Source organism: Branchiostoma floridae, chromosome 2 (assembly GCF_000003815.2).
Source record: "Branchiostoma floridae strain S238N-H82 chromosome 2, Bfl_VNyyK, whole genome shotgun sequence".
Lineage (NCBI taxonomy): Eukaryota > Metazoa > Chordata > Leptocardii > Amphioxiformes > Branchiostomatidae > Branchiostoma > Branchiostoma floridae.
In genome coordinates, this window is record NC_049980.1 from 24,908,660 (window position 1) to 24,931,623 (window position 22,964).

Here is a 22,964-nt window from a genome sequence, read left to right on the forward strand (position 1 = left end):
GGGGAGGAATGCTGGTCCATGATCTGTTGTCACTGCGCTTGATTCGGGTAGAGGAAAGAAAAATAGCTCTCCCCGTGATTGGGGTTGAGGAAGGAAAAAGGACTCTCCCCTGTGAGTGGGGCTGAGGAAGAGAAATAATGAAAGAAAAATCTGTTAAATGGAATGCACAATTGTAGCAATAAGCCAATTATCTAATCTCTATCTGTGGTCATTTTATTATAATTTTTCCTAATATTATATTATATATGTTCTGTTTTGTAATGTTGTATGTGTGCACATTATCAGTAACTATGTAGCGTTTTTAAGTCTTATGTTCACCATCACAAACATTGTTTTGATATGGGTTCTAGATGTATAGTTTTGAAGTTTGATTGATGTTTTGTCAAATTTTAGTTACTATTTTATTAACATATTTTATGTTTACCTTTGTTTTTAACTTTTATTTTTCCCTCACCGGGATGCCCAAACATTGGCTCCCGATCCTTCCGCCTTGTCGTGGTGTGAGGGCCCGAATGTACCAATTTCCTGGGGTAGGTGCATCACTCCTACTCTGTAACCTCAAATGAGGGGTTGGAAATTGGAAGTCGCTAAAGGGAGGATCACGAGTCTAGCCTATCCAGGCCCTGCTAGCCATAGGTTTGGACTTTTTATATCTTGAAAGCACTTTGCATATAGTTCATTGCACAGCTGTATTATTGTCAGTGATCAATTTTTTTTCCTTTCCTTTTCAAGCGTCAAGCAGTCAAAAGATCATGCTGGAACACATAGCAGGTAAGCTTTTGACAAGATGGAAAAATAATTGTTTTGCGTTGAAACTTGATTACAAATGTAAAATAGTTTTTGATTAACACCAAAGTGTACTCGTGTGGTATGTTTTTGTCACTTTAGAGTGACTAGCTTTGTCAAAAACCAGAATGTTTCTGCTTGACTTAAATACCAAATCTCCTGTTTCTGTCCTCCAGATGGGACCCAACTAGAGAAAGAAAAGCCGCACTGGGCCTAGGGAAGAACCAGTCAAACCTGATCTCAGCCAGCTGCAGAAGGACATGGCAGATAGCAGCCAGCTATGCAAAGTTTTGAAGAAGTTGTTTAAGTTTCAAGTAAAGATTTAAAGTGTATATTATTTCATCTTGCATCATTTTTTCGATTTTCTTTGTATTTGCATTTTTGTATTTATAACAGGTAACAAAATTGCAAGACAAGTACAAGGTTTCAAAAATTGTTTAATTAAAGCTGTCAAGAAGATTCAATAGTGTACATGACTTATGCTTGCATCTTTCTTCTTTGTTACTTAGATTGTGAGAGTGTGTGTAGAGTTAAGCATTTTCAACTTTATCCTTGTAGGGGCTAAGAACATCTAAACTACTCAGTCAATGTGACTCTGCATTGTCTCTACAAACTTGTGAATCGTCTAATGCAAGTAATCACATTCCATTTTGCTTGGATTGCAATATGCTGTATTTGCTCGCGAGCAAATGTCGGCCTTTCTAGTTTATCATTTATTTTTACACAATGAAATGGTCAGAATTGACATTTTGATTGACATTTTGTAGTACACAACAAAGGAACTTTTCCTAGAATTTTAAAGAAAAAGTCATGCATATTCCTGACAAAATATTACTGATGTTCTTTGACATAATCTGAGAAAAAAATGTACCTTATACAAAATTAGCTTCTATTTAACTATTGTTGAGGTTCCTACATGTATTCTTGTTGGGAACTCGATTTGGTCAGATATCCAATGTTAGCACCTAGATGGTCATTAAGTTGAGGAGATTTTATTGTACTGACTTTTCTCTAAGACTTTGGATACGCTGCTATTACCATGAAAGCTCTTTGGTGCAATTTAAAGTGTGAACAGACAGTACTTAGTAGTAGGTTTTGTGCCATACCATTCCAAGTGTTACAAGCAACCTTTCAGCTAGGTGTGTAAGGCTAAGAGCAGTAACATTTTGTTATATGTTATTAGTCCTTTTTTGACTGGTTTATTTTACATGACAGCTCAATTTGGGTACATGTATAACTCGGCACGAAGTGAAGATTTTAATATAGGAAAGACACAAAACAGTAACAAATGTTCATTTATGAAAATTTGAATAAGAACAAGTATTGTTTTGTAGAAGACTCCTCAGGATGGGGCAGTATATACGTTAGGGGCTATCATGCTAAAAGACACCCTACTCCTGATATTGTGAGATTATAACTAAGCAGTGAAATTATCATATACTATATTCAGTTACAAATTGATAATTGTACTGTATTAACATTCAGTGTTGCGATCTTTGCACTTCTTTTATTTGCAAGAAAACATTTGCAGCATTCCATCTTGCAGGAAATTCAAAGTCCCTTGAGATGCCAGATCACAGCAGTATAGTTATTTTGTGCATGTCAGTCAGTCCTTGTGTAAAAAATGTTCCACCCTATCGCTGCTACATGTAGTGTGTGGACACTGCAAATACATGTCCATCTCCTGTTACTTTAAATTGTTGTAGACTGGTGGATGAATAAATTTTTAAATGTATCTTTATTGTATTTTTCTTCTGTACAATGACAAAGTAGACTACTCTGACATAAATACATGGCACTGCGTAATTCGGGAGAGGAGCCCTACACCAGATTTAACCCTTCACCGTGAGTAAGGTCAGTTCAACCTTGTGCCCAACCCTGCTAATTACATTATTTGTCTGCTCCTTGTGCGTCACAAAGTTGTTTCAAAGGGCATTTCAAAGTTCACTGGGTGGTATTCATTATGATAATGCAATAAGTGGATGAATCCAAAACAAAGGTACATGTAAATGTCATCATACTTCCCTCAAGTTGTTTAAGATTGAAATGTGGATAAGCTAGCAGTTGGTGGTTTACATTTGCTAACTACAAACCAACAAAACAAGTTGTAGTTAGGTGCACTTTGAACCTAAGTTACTGTTACCTTTCCTACTAGTTAGATCTAATCAAGTCGCAATGATTCTGGAGACAGCAGACAATTAGGAAAGGAATGCAGAAAATCAACTGTAGCACATGGAAGCAAACAACACTAAACCGTACATAAACTATCATTTATCCATAAATCTAGATTTTCAAATAGGATGTCATGCAACAAAATTTCTATGTATGTCTATGTGATCAGAAGTGGAGACGTATGAGACATAATTATGAAAATTCCTTGTTTGGCCACTGATAACAAAATTGAATTTGTTTGACTGTCCTTGCAGTTTTGGATCAGTATGGCTTGCATTTGCAATGACAGAATTAAGAGGAGAAAAGCAGTAATATGGCTATGCACTTAATTCAGTGTAACATTTAACCATATTCTTTTTTTTAAAATCTTTGTGGACCAAGGTACATAAGCTATTCTTACAAGCTACATAATGTACTCTGTAAAGCTGTGGATGTTATGAATAGCTTACGTTAGTTATGCAACCACCTGAAAAACAAAGCTGACCCTGGCATTGCCTGCAAGACTAAGCGTGTAGGCATTATGTCAACAAGGTCAACGCACCTTGTGCATTGTCTGCTGAAAACAACCGCAGCAGTGTTCTCCCTCAGATTGATGGTAAACACTTCTACTTGAGCTGCAATGCCAGTGCTCCTGTTACTGTTAGGCATGCTTCAAACTAATGATCGAGACCTGATTTCATAAGACTAAAACTTTTGAAAATCAGAAATGCAGTCAGCCAGATTGATTTTCACAATGATGTTGTGATGAAAAGAAGTCATGCAGGATTTTGTTAGCATGACTGAGATGTGTACTCATGATATGATAAGCACATCATACAGTGTAAAGATATTGAAGATCAGGCTACAGATCTGAAGCTCCATCCTAGAGTATCAAACTTGACTGAATGTGATCTTGACCTGAAATGACACTTGTTTCAGGCGGTCAAAGACCTCTAGTAAACAATTTCAGTGACATCAGATCTTGTTATGGTGGAACCGCAGGAGTAACCAAAGGTCAAAGTTACAACTTAGCATTCAAGCATTTAGTCTGCACGGCTATTTGTTCATTTATTTAGCAACATGTAGTAGGCTTTCCTTTGGTGGCATTGAATAACACTTGTTTTCCACACGGTCTGTACCCCCAGCTTATTTTAGGTAGCAATTCATTACTGCAGTGTACGCCCTCAAGTCTAGCAACCATCTCTTCTGAGAAATATTTCTGGAGCACAAAAAACTGTATTAAAGGATATCACATGAGCTTCAAGAACAACTAAATTCTAGCTCTCAATTTCATTAATTAAATTTTGGAGGAAAAGGGTATTTTCCTGTCAAAAATGATGCACAAAATTGGGCATTCTAATGTGGACACGAAACCATCACCCAGATTTTTTTGCACAAAATTAATTGATATTTCCAGAATACCTCTTTGGTATGATTTTGCCAATCATTAAGAAAATCAAAACTCAGGTTTTTCATAATAATGAGTGAGACATGGCAATGCTACCAACAAAACCAAAAGAAGGTCCTTTCTTTAATGCCAAGTAATGTTTGCATACCTCAATTAGCAAGGTCTGGAGCTTTTTACTAAATTTTAGGGGACATTAACAGGAGAAGATTGTCCCTGCATTTATAGTAGACAGCTGTACAAATTAAAATATATCATGTTGAACACAAAGTTTAAAGCTTGCAGTGAACACAATATGGCTGTTTGCCAGTTCACCTGGTCTATTTTCTTGACCTTGAGTACCCATCAAGAAGCACAGCAGGGTCAATAACCTTTTGGGGAACAATGACCTTGGGAGTTGCTGGTCATGCATGACCCCCAGGCAGCAAAGACTTTTTACCAATTATTCAATCTGAAATAGAACAAGCCATTTGGACATTTGGCATCTAGGTATGGCCTATCATTGCCAGCTTTCATAACTTCTGTGGTTTGAGCATGAACAGATTTTTCTTTCCTTGTACTTTTCATACATGAGTTGGAAGGAAGCAACATTCATGTAATTGACAGTGATTCAAACTCAGCCTTCATTCCCATTAGCCTGTAACATCTTTATTTGACAAACATTCAATATTTCACACAGAAAAACACACAAGAAAAAATACTTCCTAATGTTACCTCCATATACTACTCAACTCCATAGTGATGAATAATGTTAAAGTTTAAAAAAAAGGCTTAAACCGAAGGTCAACCACTTGACTTTCCCTCTTATATTATTATATTTATGATATAAAAACTGAAGCAAGAACAAAGGATGTTAGTCATCGGACAGTTGACTATGACTATATCTAGTAGTACATAGACGTAGCGTAAAGTACATGTAGCAACAAAAAAACTTTTCTGCACCTTGAAGGTATTTATAAAGATCCTTACAATGGGTACATATTTCCTTTATCTTCCCCATGCAAAATCTTAAGATTTTATCAGTCAACCCAATCTGTATATAAATCTGTATATATTTTGATACGTTTGATAACTGTAAATGATTTTAAATGTCCTCGTTATGTTGTCCAATTGTTACAACTATGTTAGTACATGAGCAATTCAGGACCAATTTCTGAGTCCTGCGAACCTGCATGTACTTTTTAATGGACCCAATAAACCATTATTATTATTAAAATTATCAATCTCAGGAGGAGCAATCAGACACACTGCTTGGCCAGTCGCACACGTGGTTGGCGTTGTTGAAGATGAGTCCAGCCGGACAGTTCATGGTGGTTGGAGTACTGTGGCCAGGGATGCAGACATAGTACTCCGTGCCACACTGGCCGGTGGGACGGAAATAGTTGGAAGTCCTTCCTTCACACGTGAAGGCGTTGACAGCTGTAGGGGAGGGCACAGTATTTAATTTAACATTCAGTTTGACATGTCAAAAAGCACCAATTTGCACAGGTGGAACAAAATCACCCAATATGGGACAAGCCATGATGCTAACAAAGCAAACAGTAGAACTTTGCATCTACACACCTTGTTGGCAGGTGTCTCCAGTGAATGCAGAGGTGCAGGTGCAGGTGTTGGGAGCTGTGCAGGTGCCGCCATTCTGGCACGGGACATCACAGTGAGGCTCACATCCAGGCACCTCCCAACTCCACTCACATCTGGGGAGGACAGACATTAATTCAGAATTTCGAAGTAGGCTTGATGGTGATTGTATATTTCTAAGCAAGCCCTCCAAACTGATCAGATGGAGTAAAAAAATGTTAAGCACAGACTTGGAATTTTGTGGTGTTTTGGGACAAAGATAATAGAGCTAAATCTATAAATCACACCAAGATGACAAGTATGGGAGCTTCAGCAATGATGTAGAAATAACTTTGTAATATTTTAACCTCCTTGGTTCCTAACCAATGCCAGTATACTACAGTATATGGTCAAACAGTGCCCCCTACCTGTCAGTGACAGTACTGTAGGCTGTACCTCCCTGTGCACAGTCTCTCAGGTAAAGAGGGTGGCCAGTTACGCACTCATAGTACCTTCCACAGTCAGCTGGGTAGCGTCCAGGAGATCTATCTTGACAGGTGACTGGAGAGAACAGAAACACAATATGTTGGACGCTATAGAAGAGAATTTCACTGTCCTGTTTAAAGGGGATTTGGAAATAATTCACTGCTGAAAAATTTGCATTGCCATATCTCCCGTTCTATCACGAATTTATGTTTGAGTCATAGATAACCAGTATTTTTTGTTGCATATCAACAAGCTTAAGATCAGCCCATAGATGGATTTTTTGCAATGAAATACTGTTAATGGATTTCAGCAGTCACCATAGAAACAGTGAACAAACAACTAGCACTAAAAGTTCAAGAATTACAGTATCAAAGTCTCAAAGTTAAACTGAATTAAGGAAGTTCATGGTGCACTGCACACTTACACTGCTGGCAGGTGTTTCCCTCCCAGCCGTCAGCACAGTGGCACCTGTAAGCTCCATCTGCTCGGACGCATGTGCCTCCATTTTGGCAGGGCGTGTCCACACAGTCACTTGTCACATCCACAGCATCTGTCAAAGGGAAGCAATCGTAACTGTTTATTATATGCAATTTGTATATCACAGGGAGTATCTCATGATTGATGAAGATATGCCACTTATGCACTATTTTATTAATAAATCTGACTTTAAGTTCAAAATTCCACACATTGGAAAAATGCAGTACAAAAATACTGTGCAGGTGGACAATCATGGCAGCATCTTTCCTTGGTGCTGAAATGCCTGTCTGAGACATATGCCAGGGTTCAGAGGTCCCCATGTCTGTGCAGGTCTTGCAAAGCTGTAAGCTATATCATGTGTAAATGAGCCTGTTCTACTTACCACATTGATACTCTGCCCTTCTGGTCTCTCCAAAGATTGCGATGCGAGTTGTATCCCAGTCAATCACGTTGCCATGGTAATTACAGAATGCTGCCCAGTCCGCTCCTATTTCTTCTGGAGACAGCACGCGGTCCCAGAGGTTCACTTCCGACAGTTCTCCGATGAAAGCTTGCTCTGCTTTGAATCCTCCCTCGACTACATCCTGGTCCTGTCCCAGGATCCATGTGCCGCCTCTGCGCACTCTCCCTCCCACGTTAAACCCAGAGCCGGAAGCCGCCAGCACGCCATCTGCGTACAGCTGCCAAGCTCCATCACTGCTGCGCCAGGTTGTACATACGGTGTGCCACTCATTGTCCCAAACAGGTGGGTCCGCCATGTGTGTATGACTTTGTATGTATAACTGGAAAAAACAAAAACATGAGGTGTTTTATCAGCTGCAAAATCATGACATGTGATTGATAAGATATTCACATGAAGGCATATTTCATTACAGAGAAAACTGGATTCTGGTGCCTGACTTTGGATACAAACAGGAATGTCATGAGAGATCTACATGTATCCTAATTATCTGGGCAACCAGCAAAACCCAGTTTGAATACATATCCACCATCAACAACCAATAATACAGGATAAATTAGATGGCAGAGGTTTAATGTCTGAAGAGATTTTACATTGCATACTTACTTTAAATCCACCATTCACAAACAGCAGAAGCTCGTTGTGATGTTCTTCCACTGCGTAGCTGACCAAGCTGATTTGGTTGCTGGAGGACATGTCAGAGCGCATGTGCACACATAGAGTAAAGCTTGTCAAATCCTCAGACAATGTTGTTCCCATCCTGGCATAGTTACTAACGCCTCTTGGACCAGGGAAGATGATCTTCTGTGAGTCGCCTAGCACATCATTGCCATCATGTCCTGCACCTGCAAAAGATCACGTACGATTTTGACAACTGACAAATGCTGAATTTACATGTGATAATGTAGGCCAGATTAGCAATCAGACAAGTCACCAAACAAAATAGACTTTACAGCTCAGAATCACAGTCTGCAAGTTTGAAAGAAATAGAAACTACAGTACAGTGCAAATTCACTTCTATGGCAGCACCTTTCCTTGGTGCTGAAATACCTGTCTAAGACATTTTCAGGAATGTTCAAGCATGTTCAAGAATCAAAAAAAAGAACAAAAGGGACTTTTTATCTATACACCTTGTTGGCAATCACATGAAATCACCTAGGCAATAAATTTCATTGCTTAAAGCTGCAGATTCCTTTTTACCTCACAGAGCATAACCATATATCTGTAACATTATGTATGACACTATACAGATAAGCTGTTAAGTATACTAATGAGCCTGTACTACTTACTGCACTGATACTCTGCCCTCCTGGTCTCTCCAAAGATTGCGGTGCTAGTGGTCTCCCAGTCAACCACGTTGCCATGGTAATTACAGAATGCCGCCCAGTCTGCTCCTATTTCGGCTGGTGACAGCACGCGGTCCCAGAGGTTCACTTCTGACAGTTCTCCGATGAAAGCTTGCTCTGCTTTGAATCCTCCCCCGACTACATCCTGGTCCTGTCCCAGGATCCATGTGCCGCCTCTGCGCACTCTCCCTCCCACGTTAAAACCAGAGCCGGAAGCCGCCAGCACGCCGTCTGCGTACAGCTGCCAAGCTCCGTCACTGCTGCGCCAGGTTGTACATACGGTGTGCCACTCATTGTCCCAAATGGCAGGGTCCGCCATGTGCGTATGACTTTGTATATATAACTGGAAAAAAATGATGACATGAACAGGAATGTCATGATAGATCTGATTCGAACAATCTGGGCAATGAGTAAAACTTATTTTACATCAATAACATTACATATGCAACATAAATAAGGCTTGATGTCTGAAATTATTGAATACTTACTTTAAATCCACCATTCACAAACAGGAGAAGTTCGTTGTGATGTTCTTCCACTGCGTAGCTGACCAAACTGATTTGGTTGCTGGAGGACATGTTGGAGCGCATGTGCACACATAGAGTAAAGCTTGTCAAGTCATCAGACAAGGTGGTCTCCATTTTGGCATAGTTATCAACACCTCTTGGACCAGGGAAGATGATTTTCTGTGCATTGCTGCCACCATCACCATCACCTAAAAAAGACAATGTGTGAATTTTCAAATCATCATACACTGAAAGCATGTGTGATAATGAGGCTCAGATTAGCAGTTAGCATAGTCATTAAAGCAGATAAATTCTTTAGCTTTAAGAATGACAATGTGGAAATTTACCCCCAAAAGGCACACAAACTGCACAAAAGAGACTTTTCATCCACACACCTTGCTGGCAGGTGTCTCCTGTAAATGCAGAGGTACAGGTGCAGGTGTTGGGAGCTGTGCAGGTGCCGCCATTCTGGCAAGGGACATCACAATGAGGCTCACATCCAGGCACCTCCCAACTCCACTCACATCTGGGCAAGACAAACATTAATGTCACATTTTTTCAGGGAAATTGATGTTTATTTCACGTCTTGTGGTAATTTGGCTCCATAAAGCACTTTTAATAATCTTGAAGCTAATGATATTTGAAGGAAAATATACATACACTGTGATACAGAAAAGCAAATGACATTTGATGGTTTGTGATAGGTGCCTCTACAACCATGTACCAGTAAATGATTATGCAGCGCCCCCTACCTGTCTGTTACAGGACTGTAGGCTGTATTCCCTGGTGCACAGTCCCTCAGGTACAGAGGATGTCCAGTGACACACTCATAGTATGACCCACAGTCAGCCGGATTCCTGTAGCGCCCAGGGGCTCTACCATCGCAGGTGACTGGAGAAAGGAAGAAATGCTTGAACAGTTATACAGGAATTCATGACTTTAGTTCCTTGATTGTTATGTAAACCTGTACCTGTCTGGCCAACCAAGCAACCATACACATGTTCTCACTCACTCACTCACTGTCCGGTTCTCTATACATTATGTATAGAACAGTGAGTGAGAACCGGACAGTGAGTGGTCATTGCAGTTGTCAGGATCATGAGAAATGAAGAGCCTTTTGGCAAAGGTTGACAAAAGAAAGGCTTCAATTAGCTTACCAGGAAATACATAGCTTGGGGTTAAACAATCATTGCCATTGTCCATTGTCATAGATTGCAATTTCTAACGAATGCAATTTGTTAGAAATTATCAATATCACAACAAACAAGGCCTTTTTGCAAGGACAGATATGGCTGACAAAGCAAGTAAGTGATACATACACAGTTGGCAGGTGTTTCCCTCCCAGCCGTCAGCACAGCTGCACCTGTAAGCTCCGTCCTCCTGCATGCACGTGCCTCCATTTTGGCAGGGTGAGTCCACACAGTCACTTGTCACATCCACTATCAAATGGGAATGAAAATATGAAAAATTAACAAAATGAAGGCTTAACAGCATGAACTAAAAAGCCTGCTGGTCACCAAAGAGCAGACTGACATTTTGCAGATATTGGAAAACAATGCTTTTTCCTTGGTTCTGAAATGGCTAGCTAAGACATGTTCCATGGTTGAGACTCAGATCACTATTCCTTTACAGATTCTAGAATTGCCAGTGTAGCCATTACAGAGGCGGCGGCAGCAAATTTCGCTTGGGGGGGCGACCCTTTACTGACAGAATTTTGCCGCACATGTAGTGCCGAAGGCACTACCTGTCGCGCCAGAGGCGCGACCATCCTAGGGGGGTCCGGGGGCATGCTCCCCCGGGAAAATTTGAAATCTTGACCCTCTAAAACGCCATTTCCTGCGTTTTGACGGGCACATTTTGCTGCTAGACTAAGCTAACTTTGATGACAATTCTGTTAGAAAGACGCATGGTTTTAGCGAGGGCGATGCCCCCAAAATATATTCACGATTTCAAGTGCGGAAGGTGCAAGCTGTAGCAAGGTTGGTCTGGGGAAATTTTAAAATCTGCACCCTCTGAAACCCCATTTTTTGTATTTTGAGGGACAAATTTTGCTGAGGGACTATGCTAAATCTAATGCCATTTTTGTCAAAGAAAGATGTTTGAGGGCGATGACCCAAGCCTCAACAAATTTTCACCATGTCGTTGTGAGCGCCGGAGGCACAATTAGTCATCCGCGGCTAGGGAGGTCCGGAGAAAATTTTGAAATCTTGACCGCCTAAAACGTCATTTCCAGCATTTGAGGGCCACATTCTGCTTGTAAACTAAGCTAAGTACGATAGCAAAATTTCTATTAGTTTAAAAGTTTTTTGAGAGCGACGCTCCCGCAACATATTGTCCTGCGCCGACATGGCCAAAGACGCGGGCCGTCACAAGGGACTCTGACGAAATTTTGAAATCAGGACTCTCTGAAACGTCATTTCTTGCGTTTTCAGGCATAAATTTTGCCGTTAGACTAGCTTGATTTAAAGATATTTCCATCATCAAAAAAATACACAAGGTTTCAGCTTGATTTTCTGGGGGGGCGACGCCCCCCCAACATATTTTTCGGGGGGGCAGCCGCCCCCCTTGCCCCCCCGGTGCCGCCGCCACTGCATTACCATGGAAATGCTTTTATGCAAAAGCTTTTCTGCCACAATGGCATCTTTCCTTGGTACTGAAATGACTGTCTAAGTTCATGTCCCTGGGTTCTATACCTGTGCAGGTCCTGCCATCACCAGTGTAGCCACTCGGACAGGAACAGTTGAAGCCTCCTACAGTGTTGGTGCATGCAGCTGAGGGAGCACAGTCGTGACTTCCTGACTGGCATTCATTAATGTCTGTTGATAGAATGGAGGAAAAAGTTGATAACCTATCCCTATTTGGTGTATAAATTCATGGCATTTGAAACATCTACATGTCAAAGATGGAAGCTCATCAACATACTTTTAAGCAAACTTGGTGAAAGAGTTATTTAGAAGAAAAGATTACCATTGATTACTAGAAAGGACAATAATTGATAAAACCTTTAGGGCTAAAGTTACAACGGTGTGTTATCCCAGAAGTGCAAATAAGAAGGTTTCTACAGTTGCTATTTTCATGAGGCAGACATATACCTTCACATGTTATTCCATCTCCAGTAAAGCCATTCCTGCATGTGCATGTGTACTGTCCCCCAACAGTAACACAGTCTGCATTGGAGTCACAGGAGTTGCTACCAGGGCGGCAGGCTGCAAGGTCTGCAACAAAAGTCCATAAAACAGATCAGTGCCTTGTTTGCTATAGACAATGTTTCTGCTTTTGTTGTTGTGGGATGTTGAAAACACTCATAATTTTCATATCATCTTGTTACCTTGTACAACTAACTGTCTCTTTCACACTGTGCTGCCGCAGCTAGACAAACTTGTTTGCAAACATCAAGTGTTATTATTCTTGCATTGTTCTGAGTGCTTTTTTTGCATCTTCCAACTTACCTGTGCACGTCTTCCCATCTCCGCTGTACCCTTCCTCACATTTACAGGTGAACCCTCCGATCACATTGGTACAGATGCCATGCTGCTGGTCACAGTTGTGGGAGCCAGTTGTGCACTCATTGATGTCTGTGAATGGAAAACAGTGATAAATCATTGTCATTCTCAACAGGGTGGTAAATTTTGGTATGTGGAGAAATAATAAAGTAACAGGAAACAATAAAACACAACTCCACAAATTAGAGAAAAGAAAAGAAATTCTTCACCTAGTCTAGGTTTATGGAGCTTGGGAAAAAACTTATTCAAACTTTAATATTCTTATTGAAAACAGTGCACCATAGTACAACTTCATACAACATACAGTACAACATACCTGTGCATGTCTGGCCATTACCCTGGTACCCTGGCATGCATGCACACGTAAAGCTGCCGGGAGTGTTGGTGCAGTACGCATCAGGGTGACAGCTGTGGGCTCCTGAGGCACACTCATCAATATCTGAGGCAAAGAAATATCATCCATATTGTTTATAATAGCATTGAAATTGTCAGAAAGGTACATTATTAAATTTTTCACATGGAGTAAATACATTGTAACCACTGTTGTAACTTGTCTTACCTGTGCATCCATTGCCATTTGTAACAAATCCACCGGGGCAGGTGCAGGTGTAGCTTCCAACTGTGTTTGTACAGGTCATGTCACCATGGCAACCATGGGTACCTGAAGAACACTCATCTATGTCTGAAGGAAATGATCGGGGGGGAAAAAAACGTAAAAATGTTGTGGAATACAATATCAAGAAATCACATTTCTTGTTCTGTGAAATGATACTCTATGGTACTTTAGTTTTGATTTTAGAAAATGGGACGGACAACTGTGCCCTACCTGTGCAGCTCTGTCCATCCCCTCCAAAACCATCCTGGCAGGTACAGGTGTAACTTCCATCAGTGTTGGTGCAGGTGGCATTGGTATGGCAACTGTGTGATCCCTGCAGACACTCATTTACATCTGTGTAAAAAAAAAAGAGGAGAAAATAAAATATCAACAGTACTATACAATGAAAGAATCTAATTCACTACTGTGATGACATGGTGCCTGTGTAGCAGAGTTTCAGATGAGAAAAATCAACAGCATGCTACTGCAGGGCTTCAGACGGTAAAGAAATATGCATACTTTATTAGAACTAGTGTGGAGCCCTTAGTTGCTACATGTGTGAGGAAACTACATGTAACGTTACATGTATATGAAGCAGTGCCAGATGCAAAATTCATCTTTAAGACTGGCATCATCTCTTCACAGCTAGATACATTATAAACAAAAAGGCCTGTCTATGTGTAACAAACACACTTCACCTGTGCATGTTTGGCCATCTCCATCATAGCCACCCAAGCAGGTACAGGTGAAACTTCCATCTGTGTTAGAGCATGCGGCGTTGGCATGGCAACTGTGTGATCCCTGGGAGCACTCATCCACATCTGTGTGGAGAAACAATGGGTGACAGAGGTTATTATAATGGACTGCTGTAAATGTTGACTTTCTGTTTCTTGCGATAACATCTTCACTGGAAACTTGAAACCACTGCAAAAGGCTTGTTCTGTCTTCTGCCCACCTACCCCTTGTGTCAACTATTGCAAACATGCCACTTTCTCTCTGATGTGAAATTGGATCCCCAAGAACTTAATGAAACAAATGCATGTAACTGCATGTCGCATATCTTTAGATTCCAACTACCTCACAGTCCAGTAAGAAATTCCAACGGAAATGTGCCATGTCATACACACCTTCATCACAGTCAGGTCCAGTCCAGCCTGCTGCACATGTGCACACGTACCCACCACTGTTGTCGTTAGCACAGGCACCATGGTGACATGGGCTGTTCTGACAGGCATCCACAACTACAGGCAACAGTTTTAATAAAGAGGGGATTTACAACCTCCTTGATCTAACATTTCATCTTTGAACAACTTAGTGTGTCATGAACAAAGTAACTTACTCACTGAAAGAAGATAAAGGAAGATATCATAAAATTATAACCAGCAAAACAGCAATAAATCTTAACTCTAGAATTTGTCTATCACAAAAAATACTTATGCCAATCATACTCACATTCACAGTATGACCCATTGCCCTGGTAGCCACTGTTGCAGTGACATCCTTGGACTCCATTCTGGATCCCACAGAAAGCGTTCTGATCACACCCGACCTCCGTGCACTGGATGTTGTTCTTGCTGACGCACTCGCAGCGGCGGTTACAACCCTCTCCCCAGGTTTCTCCAACCTTTAGAAAAAAATATCACAGCAAAACATCAAGAATCATCATCATCATCATCATAACTTGTTGTGCCATTAATGAAGACAGTTCAAGAATAGCACTGATAGTCGCACTTTTCTTTTATCAGAAAGTCATGCACTTACTGCATAGTAGTGTCCACCACGAGTACAGCCACACTCTTGCCTAGTAACACAGTTCCCTCCACTCAGGACGTAGCCTCCATCACACTCGCACCCCTCCACACAGGTGCGGTTACAGTACTGGGGCGCTGACACGTCTGTACAGGTGGCGGGACAGGCGCTGGCACAGGAGGTGTAGTGACTATTGGTGGGGCAGGAGAGCGCTGGAAAGGAAATCTCAGGTCAGATGATGACTCAGGATGCTTTACAGATGGACATTAATGGTTTTAATGTTTTGCAGTCTTACCATTTTGCACTCTAAAGTAGCTGTTTTGCACACCATTGCATTAGTCATGGAGTTAGGTGGCAGGGATAAGGTTCAAGTAGCATCGTAAGTACATATTGCAGTTACATGCAGTTTTAAGACCACACAAACTCAAACTTACGGCAGAGGGTGGCATTCCTCCATGTTCCGATGTTGATGCCAGCTTCGGCACAGGAGTCGGTATAGGCCTCCAGGTTGTGACACAGGGAATCCATGTCTCCGTTCTGGGCACACAAGTCGTACATGCAAGTCTCAACAGTACCCTATGAGGGAAAAGAAGTTTAAACATTGTAAACTCCTGCATTAAAGGCAAGAAAATGGAAACAACCCTAAACGATTGGGTAGATATGAACGTGTGATGGATAGTATTCAGCACCAAGGACAGATCTGTTTATAGACGTGTGGATGGCGTTCAGCACCAAGGGCAGACTTGTTCATTGTAAGTCTTGTTGCGGACCTTGTGTGAAAGAAGTTGGGGGAAGTCTGACCAACTGGCTTTCCAGTACAAACATGTACATGTAACTCACACTAACTGTAACATTAGCCAGAGCTTCCTGTAAGTGTAAGCAAAGTACATATCGTTAGGCAGACGGTAAACCGATGTACAAAGTAAATTCTTTTTCTAAGATGTCCTAGATTTGAGAAGATACAGGCAGTAAGAGGGTACATACCTCAGGGTTGAGGGCTGAGTAGCAGGGAGCAAACACGCTGTTTGGGTCGTTCAGGATCCCGCACAGTTCCGACACCGTCTGCTGGAGGGCGTCGCTGCACTGCGTGATGGGTTCTGGGTTCTCGTTACACCTGTAAGGATTTCAAATATGTCACCGTCAAATCGTTGTAGCAAGGCAAAAATGGACTTTCATCTTTGAAATTCTTTGATTAATCTTTGCTTTCGCACCACAAGCCACATCGCAAGCAAGAAGTTTACTTATTTATGTTCTGTGCAGCTAGATAGGGTCAAACTTTGCTTCTTGGCTGTGGTTTTCGAAGGTACTGTGGTTAGAATACCTTCTTGATTTGCGATATCTTGCGAAATGCATTAACGTGCTCATGCCATGGTAAAAATTACTTACTGGTCGCCTTCAATCGCAACCCGCCAACTGTTGCCAAACGTCACTACGTCACCAGCCAGGGTGCCGCCGGCTGTCAGGTATTCGTCGTTGACGTCGCCGTTGTAGTTCCCACACAGTCCGCAGAGGGCGCCCTGGTACAGGTCAGGCAGGATGACCTCGGCGCGATGACTCCCGTCAAACGACACCTTGAGTCCAAAGCCTGTCTCTATGGTAACGTAGCGACCGACGAACTTGACTGTTAGACCAGCCCTCGGCTCGGCAGGAAGGGTCGTGATCAGTTGGTCAATCTGGGAAGAAGGAATATGTTTAACTAACGAATGAAGACGTCTCTGATGTATAAAGCATTGACTTCAGCACGGTGCGTCTCTTTTACTTTTTCTAACTAGGAAGATAGTGTTCATATCACAGTATCCTTCCTCAGGGTGACGCTGTTACTAGTCTAGCTCGGCGCCTGACAAAGAACAAAACATACCAAGGTCATGCGCATCTGTCGTACTTACATAGACGACCTTATTCTTCTCCACCACAATGGTGTGATTGTAGACCTCCACGGTGACCTGTGTGACGAAGCTGACGCGCGAGTTGCCGCGGTTCTCGTTCCTGGTCTCGATGTTGAAGTACGGCAGTGTGTTGTTTTGACAGTTCCGCGCTAGGGTGTACGTGCAGGCTCCCTGGAAGTGGTGCGTGCGCCCGTCAAACGTGATGTAATGGGGATCTCCAAAGGCAGCGCACGTGCCCCTTGCTGCAATCAAAAAACAAAGAAGAAATTAGAACTATCACAAAGAGCGTGTTTTAAGCTAAGTCTATGCTAGTTTGCTTCTTTAACGTGGTGGTTTTCGTCTAATTTGTAAAATCATATCGAAATGATCAAAAGGAAAATTGATCGCCCTCACTATTATCATTAATAAGAAAATGAGAGTTACTCACTCCAGCAGGTCTTTCCGTCTCCGGTGAAGCCAGGTTTACACTCGCACTTGTACGACCCGTGAGTGTTCACACACACCGCGTCGGGATCACAGTCGTCCAGTCCCAGCTCACACTCATCTACGTCATGGTTCACGTCAGCGAGATCTTCGTCAATAAGACCGTCACCGTCGTCATCTCTGGGGATTAGAATATTTATGTTGATGCTCTGTGGTTTAGTTTCCGATAGACACTATGTCAAGCTTCCTAACCTTCTTACTAACATTGCATCTCGCCCTAACTTGCGACATTTTTTTCGTCAACGTTCCTTTTTGTTTGGAAAAGGATAAAACGCAAAACCATCGTGTTCCAGATATTTACGCCCAAAAGGAGACTACTCTAGTAAAAAGCAACAAGCTAAGATCATGGTATTATCAGAAGAAGACAAAATCGCCGGAAAGGATAAGCTTGTTCATTACATGTGTTATAAATTGCATGTCAAGATTAGAAAAGAAAAACTTTGATCATAGACATCGTTTGTGTAACGCCTATTAGACTTATTGGACACAAGGTCTATTATCAGAAAAATTAACGTCATCACAAGTCTTAGTAGCTCACATTCCATTCAGTAGTTCCTCGTCCACCAGCTGGTCACAGTCGTTGTCGACGCCGTCGCCAACCATTGGTTCCGTGACATCACATCCTCCGGAGATGCTGGCCAATCGCAGACCCCCGGGAAACCCCACGGAGTCGTAGGAGGAGAAGCCGTAGTAGAAGAGGGAGAAGGTGACAATGGCGGAGGTGTGCTTGATCTTGTGTGTCCCCGTGGTGCCGATGTGAAGCTGCGTGGCGGACAGATCGGTGTCCGGAATGGGAGTCCACGTCGTGGAGGAAGACAGCGGGTTGCCGTCGTACGTCAGGCCCGACGTTTGTGACGTCTTGATGACAATGTTGACGTAGCTGGTGTAGGCCGTGGACAGCGCGTCGACCGTGGCGAAGGTGTAGTCGGCGGCGAACTGCTCCACCGGCGGCAGGTACATCATGAAGGGATCGGTGGTGATGCCGTCCGAGTCCTGCCCCTTGCTGTACTGCAGCACCATGATTGGCTGCGATGAGGTGATGGTCTTGTACGTGCTGGACGAGAGGTCCAGCTCCCAGAAGTCACCAGCGTCCAGCGAGCGAGGTGGTAGACCCGTGACGTTGACAGTGGTGCCGTTTCTGGCGGCCACTAGTCGGAAGATGTCGCCTGCTCGCCGCACGGCCAGCGGGACCGTCACGAAGCGCTGTCCCCAGGTGTTGACGGGCGGGACGTGTTCCACCAGGTGATCGCACGCGGCGAACTGGTTGGGCACCTTGTCACACCGCACGCCTGACATGACGGACACCGGCTTGTCCGATAGGATGCGGGTGCCTGTGAGGTCCGACTGGTACCTGCCCTGAAACTGCACAGCCTCTAGGCGGTCCAGTGTGAACGTTATGACGCTCCCGGAATAGTAGTCCCTGCCGTCATGGTACACTCTCCCCTTCAAAGTGACGCTGACCGAGGTGCCGTCTTCAACACCGAAGATGGCGAATTCGGACGGATACTCCCGGAAAGCAGGATTGTAGGAAGCTACGAAATACTCCCTGCCCAGTACGTCGACGGGAAGACCCAAGAAGCCGTCCGTGGTGTGCCTCTCCTTGTTCACGCCGTACAGGATGATCTCCCGGTCGGCGGTGACGAGGACGCCCTTCTGAGCCCGCTCGTGTCCGGTCAGCATGACGGAGCGCGGCAGGGTGACCACCTGCACAGCTGCGTCTGTCACGACCAGCTGCTGCGTGTAGCTGGCACCTGGAGCGGTGATGGTGACGTTGGCGGGCTCTGTGCTCGCGCTGGTGATGAACAGCTCGAGTTCGCTGAACCCGTGGTTCTGCAGGAAGCCGACCACAAACTCTGTTCCTCTGTTGTCTGGAGACGTGAGCACTGACAAGGGACAACGTCAACATTTAAGTACCGATTCTAAGTTTGGATCATCCGATCCGTAAAACGCCAAGTTGTGGATAGATAACCATAGAAGAGAACCTCAAGGACACTTTTTTTGGCACAAACACATACACGCGTGCGCGTCTTCGCACACTTGTCCGTCGTCAAATCCCTTGAAATGAACAAATGTTTTCCCCATCTTGCAGATAGAATGTAAGTTGATACAATTTCTCTCAGTGTTTTCTTCAGAGTAATACTGATAAAGAGTTTTAAGAAATAAGAATACTGTTAAGTTACCTTCTTCACAGTTGGTGCCTTTCCACCCAGGAGCGCACAGACATGCGTACTCGCCTCTCCCGTTCAGACACGTCCCGCCATTTCGGCACGGACTGCTGAGACACTCGTTCACGTCGGGCGGGTCTGTTACAACTGTTGCAAAAGCAAAAGCTATATATCAATACAAACCCATTTATAAGAATGACCCTGTTCGCTATTCTCCAAGCACAGGTTGATTCGCGGAGATATAGTAGTAGTCGGGAAATTGAGAGACTACTACTATATCTCCGCGAATCACGCCTCTGCTTGGGGAATATGTAGTGTCTACTACTACACTGTCTAGTGATATGCAGGGTAGCAAGTTTATTTGTTCCAGTAGCAGGGTACATTTTTACAGGGGAGATTGTTAGCCCTTCCCTTTAAAAACGTGCCCGAGGCACCTTCTCGAATACGGGACCCTCAGTTTATGTCCCTTCCGAGAGACCAGTGTAGCCCCAACCGAGATCCCCTTCCCTAAATTACCCTCCCCAGTTGAGTAAGCTACAGAGACATGATTTATATATGAATCGCCCTGTAGGAACAGAAAATGGGTTCAGGCCGAAAAGCTTTGGAGTGTTTTTAACATACCACAAAGAGTGGCCTATTAACGTGATCATGGCGTGACCAGACTATTCATACATTCAGGTACAAAAGTTTGCCTATTTCAAGACGGTTGCTTTCTTCCCGTACCCATGTCAGTTTTCACGCACCCTTGTTCCAGCAAAAGTTCCTAAAATACAGCTTATTCTAGATAAACAGCTTTAATCGCAAGTGTATCGATCAAGACCTATGTAACAACTGTGCAAGTATATAAGGAAACTATTGTAAAACTAATGAGCTTTTATTCTGTTTAAAAGCTTATTGGTAAAACACAAACTCTTGTCTTCACGTTACGCGACTTTTCGTGTCCAAATACATGTAACACCAACTTTATGTTGTTCGACTTCAGCGCGCATCACACTTTATGTCTCAACTTACTCGTTCAAGCGTACCAGCTTACAAAGCTAAAAAATATGACAATGTTTGATCCGGAGAAAAATAAGGGTACAAACTTTCCAAAATAATCTTTTCCTGACATTTTCCGCTCGGCTTTCTCTTCAGCACAGATAGCAAAATCTAGTAACGTTGTCCAAGATATAACGTTATATGAATTCGTCCCATGATATCAAATACTTGTAGCACTACAAAACCCATAGTACAAAAGAAAAGAACAGTCGGTGTGTTTACTTAAACCCCAGGCAGATTTGCCAGTGGCATAAGATAGTATCAAAGCTGGCCAAGGAGTATAGACGACCAGTTAAAGAGCATTAGGACAGGTGGAGGAAGCTATCCCATATACAGGACATTTCCTTGTGTGGAACAATGGACACAGTAGTGAAAGGAGGCGCCAGGGGCAAATATTAGAAAATGACACTATTTCACTCCTTTCGCCATATTGCGTCCATTGTTCTACACAAGGAAATGTCCAGTATATGGGTTAGCTTCCTCCACCTGTCCGAGTGACCAGCTGGCTCCCTTTGGCCGGCGACACTCCTTGGCCAGCTTTGCCACTGGTAAATCTGCCAGGAGATTAGTATTTACTCACCCTGTGCCTGCACCGACGCCAGCACGTAAACCACCAGGAATGATGTCACGCCCGTCAGCCATGGACCACGCGCCATAATGTATACACTGGACAATACACAAAACAGGTATACATGATGTGAGCAACATACAACGTATACTTCCTACTATATAAACATGCCTAAGATTCGTGCAGGAGGTCGAAAGTTGGTTGTAACAATTTACCTCCATCCACTACATGAGGCTAAACATGAGTGTCACCACTTCATCCCATACCAGAACGTCAAATAGAATCTCATTTGTTGCATCCCCTACATGAACATTCGTGTGTTTGAAATAGGGGTAGGACGTCAACCACCGACCCCCATAAAGTCGTTTTAGTTGAATGTTGCAGTACGCGTTTTCCAAAGACACTTCGGGTATACAACACATAGTTCAGCGTGCACCTGAGAACGACTTTCCCGTTCCTCCAACTAACAGTTTACAAATGTAAGATATAAATTTCGTCGAAACTGTGTGACCAGGATACAAAATTATATATACGTGACGAATTTGAAGAGAAAAATTGTAAAAAAATTAATATAAGTACAGAAGTACATGATTGATGTATGATTGAAGTACAGAATGAAACAACACAAGTTACGATTTTGTACAAACTAAACCTCAAACATGGCCAGAAGAAACGATAAAACAGTAAAGTTCTTACCTTGACAGGTCTGGAACTTAAGACGCGCTGTAAAACTGCAGTCTTACTGCTTTATGGCGCACTCCAGGAGGAAGGATATTTATACCCTCCTGGGACAGCCAACGCCTTTGTAAGCAAACGGACAGGTGGGCGGAGCTAATCCTTATACGGGACATTTCCTCGTATAGATCAATGGACACAATTGTGAAAGGAAACGTCATAGGTAAATATTAGAACGGTGACCACGAGGAAATAAGATATCATGTTACTTCACTCCAATTTGGAAAAAGTGTGAACTTCGAAAGGATTTCAGTGTTTTTCTTTGGGCTTTCGACAAAACATCACATGTATTTTGTCTCCTCGCTTGGTCAAGTGGTACACCTGTACCGAAATTGCTCGGTCTCTATAGAAAGTAACCAGTGTCAATTGTAACAGGTGGCGTAAGACAGTGTGCTCTTGTGGCATGCAAATGTTAAATTTTCGACGCTTCCCTTTCTATGCTTAACATTTTCAAAAGTCATTTCGTTTGTCCTACACAACTGCACGCAATTCCATATCCTGGGTGGCCCATCATCATAAAGCCATATCGCACACCTTTGCTAGCCGTACTCTGTATTGACAGAGAGTGATATCCAGTATATAGTTAGATCTATTAGCCTTTGCTGGACAGCAGTACAGTTGTTCTAAATGTAGTTGATACCCCTCAAATTAGCGAGGTGAAATACGAGGGCCGCACCCTGCCCACGAAGCAAGGCGCCTCTGTCGTCCAGGTAACGCTCTACAGGTACCCGCCGATGGTGGCCGGAAAGGGTTTATGGTGACGATGACCTTTTGATAACGACTGTTTTATCAGCGGTTATAGGTGTAACCAAATCACACCTGTACTTTCTATGGGGCCGCACCTGATAAGTTAAGTCATTCTATCGTAGCTTTCAACATGTGTAATGATAGCTGGGTTCGCTCTTTCAGGTACAATTGTTCGTGCTGTTGGAGAGTACTAAACTTGACGTTGCTATGTTGATAAGGCAAATTATGAGCTAACACTAAACCCCGGCAAAAGGTCAACCCAACCAGCGTCACAATCCTTTTACCCACCCATGTCTTGTGTTTTCTTTACGTTATTAACTT

At 42.9% G+C, this 22,964-nt stretch overlaps 1 protein-coding gene across 4 annotated transcripts in view; it reads right to left on the minus strand.

The window, feature by feature from the left end:
• LOC118410102 (fibropellin-1-like) overlaps nt 1-21,978 on the minus strand; it is a 27,420-nt gene extending 5,442 nt beyond the window's left edge. Inside the window, exons 1-23 of one of the 4 annotated variants that reach the window (XM_035811603.1) lie at nt 21,858-21,978; nt 21,174-21,259; nt 19,571-19,702; nt 17,929-19,273; nt 17,335-17,510; nt 16,908-17,149; nt 16,408-16,694; nt 16,006-16,135; nt 15,456-15,597; nt 15,034-15,233; nt 14,725-14,896; nt 14,400-14,513; nt 13,971-14,093; nt 13,504-13,626; nt 13,237-13,359; nt 12,994-13,116; nt 12,624-12,749; nt 12,267-12,389; nt 11,868-11,990; nt 10,494-10,613; nt 9,927-10,065; nt 5,906-6,036; nt 4,969-5,761 (exon numbers count right to left, since the gene is read on the minus strand). In XM_035811603.1, coding sequence (XP_035667496.1) covers nt 5,568-5,761; nt 5,906-6,036; nt 9,927-10,065; nt 10,494-10,613; nt 11,868-11,990; nt 12,267-12,389; nt 12,624-12,749; nt 12,994-13,116; nt 13,237-13,359; nt 13,504-13,626; nt 13,971-14,093; nt 14,400-14,513; nt 14,725-14,896; nt 15,034-15,233; nt 15,456-15,597; nt 16,006-16,135; nt 16,408-16,694; nt 16,908-17,149; nt 17,335-17,510; nt 17,929-19,273; nt 19,571-19,702; nt 21,174-21,249 — 4,464 coding nt within the window. In that variant the 5' untranslated portion in view covers nt 21,250-21,259; nt 21,858-21,978 and the 3' untranslated portion in view covers nt 4,969-5,567. Of the gene's footprint in view, nt 1-4,968; nt 5,762-5,905; nt 6,037-9,569; nt 9,701-9,926; nt 10,066-10,493; nt 10,614-11,867; nt 11,991-12,266; nt 12,390-12,623; nt 12,750-12,993; nt 13,117-13,236; nt 13,360-13,503; nt 13,627-13,970; nt 14,094-14,399; nt 14,514-14,724; nt 14,897-15,033; nt 15,234-15,455; nt 15,598-16,005; nt 16,136-16,407; nt 16,695-16,907; nt 17,150-17,334; nt 17,511-17,928; nt 19,274-19,570; nt 19,703-21,173; nt 21,260-21,857 lie in introns of those variants that run through there. The other 3 variants (XM_035811604.1, XM_035811601.1, XM_035811602.1) reach the window with 3 other exon arrangements.
• Between the last annotated feature and the right edge of the window lie 986 nt (nt 21,979-22,964).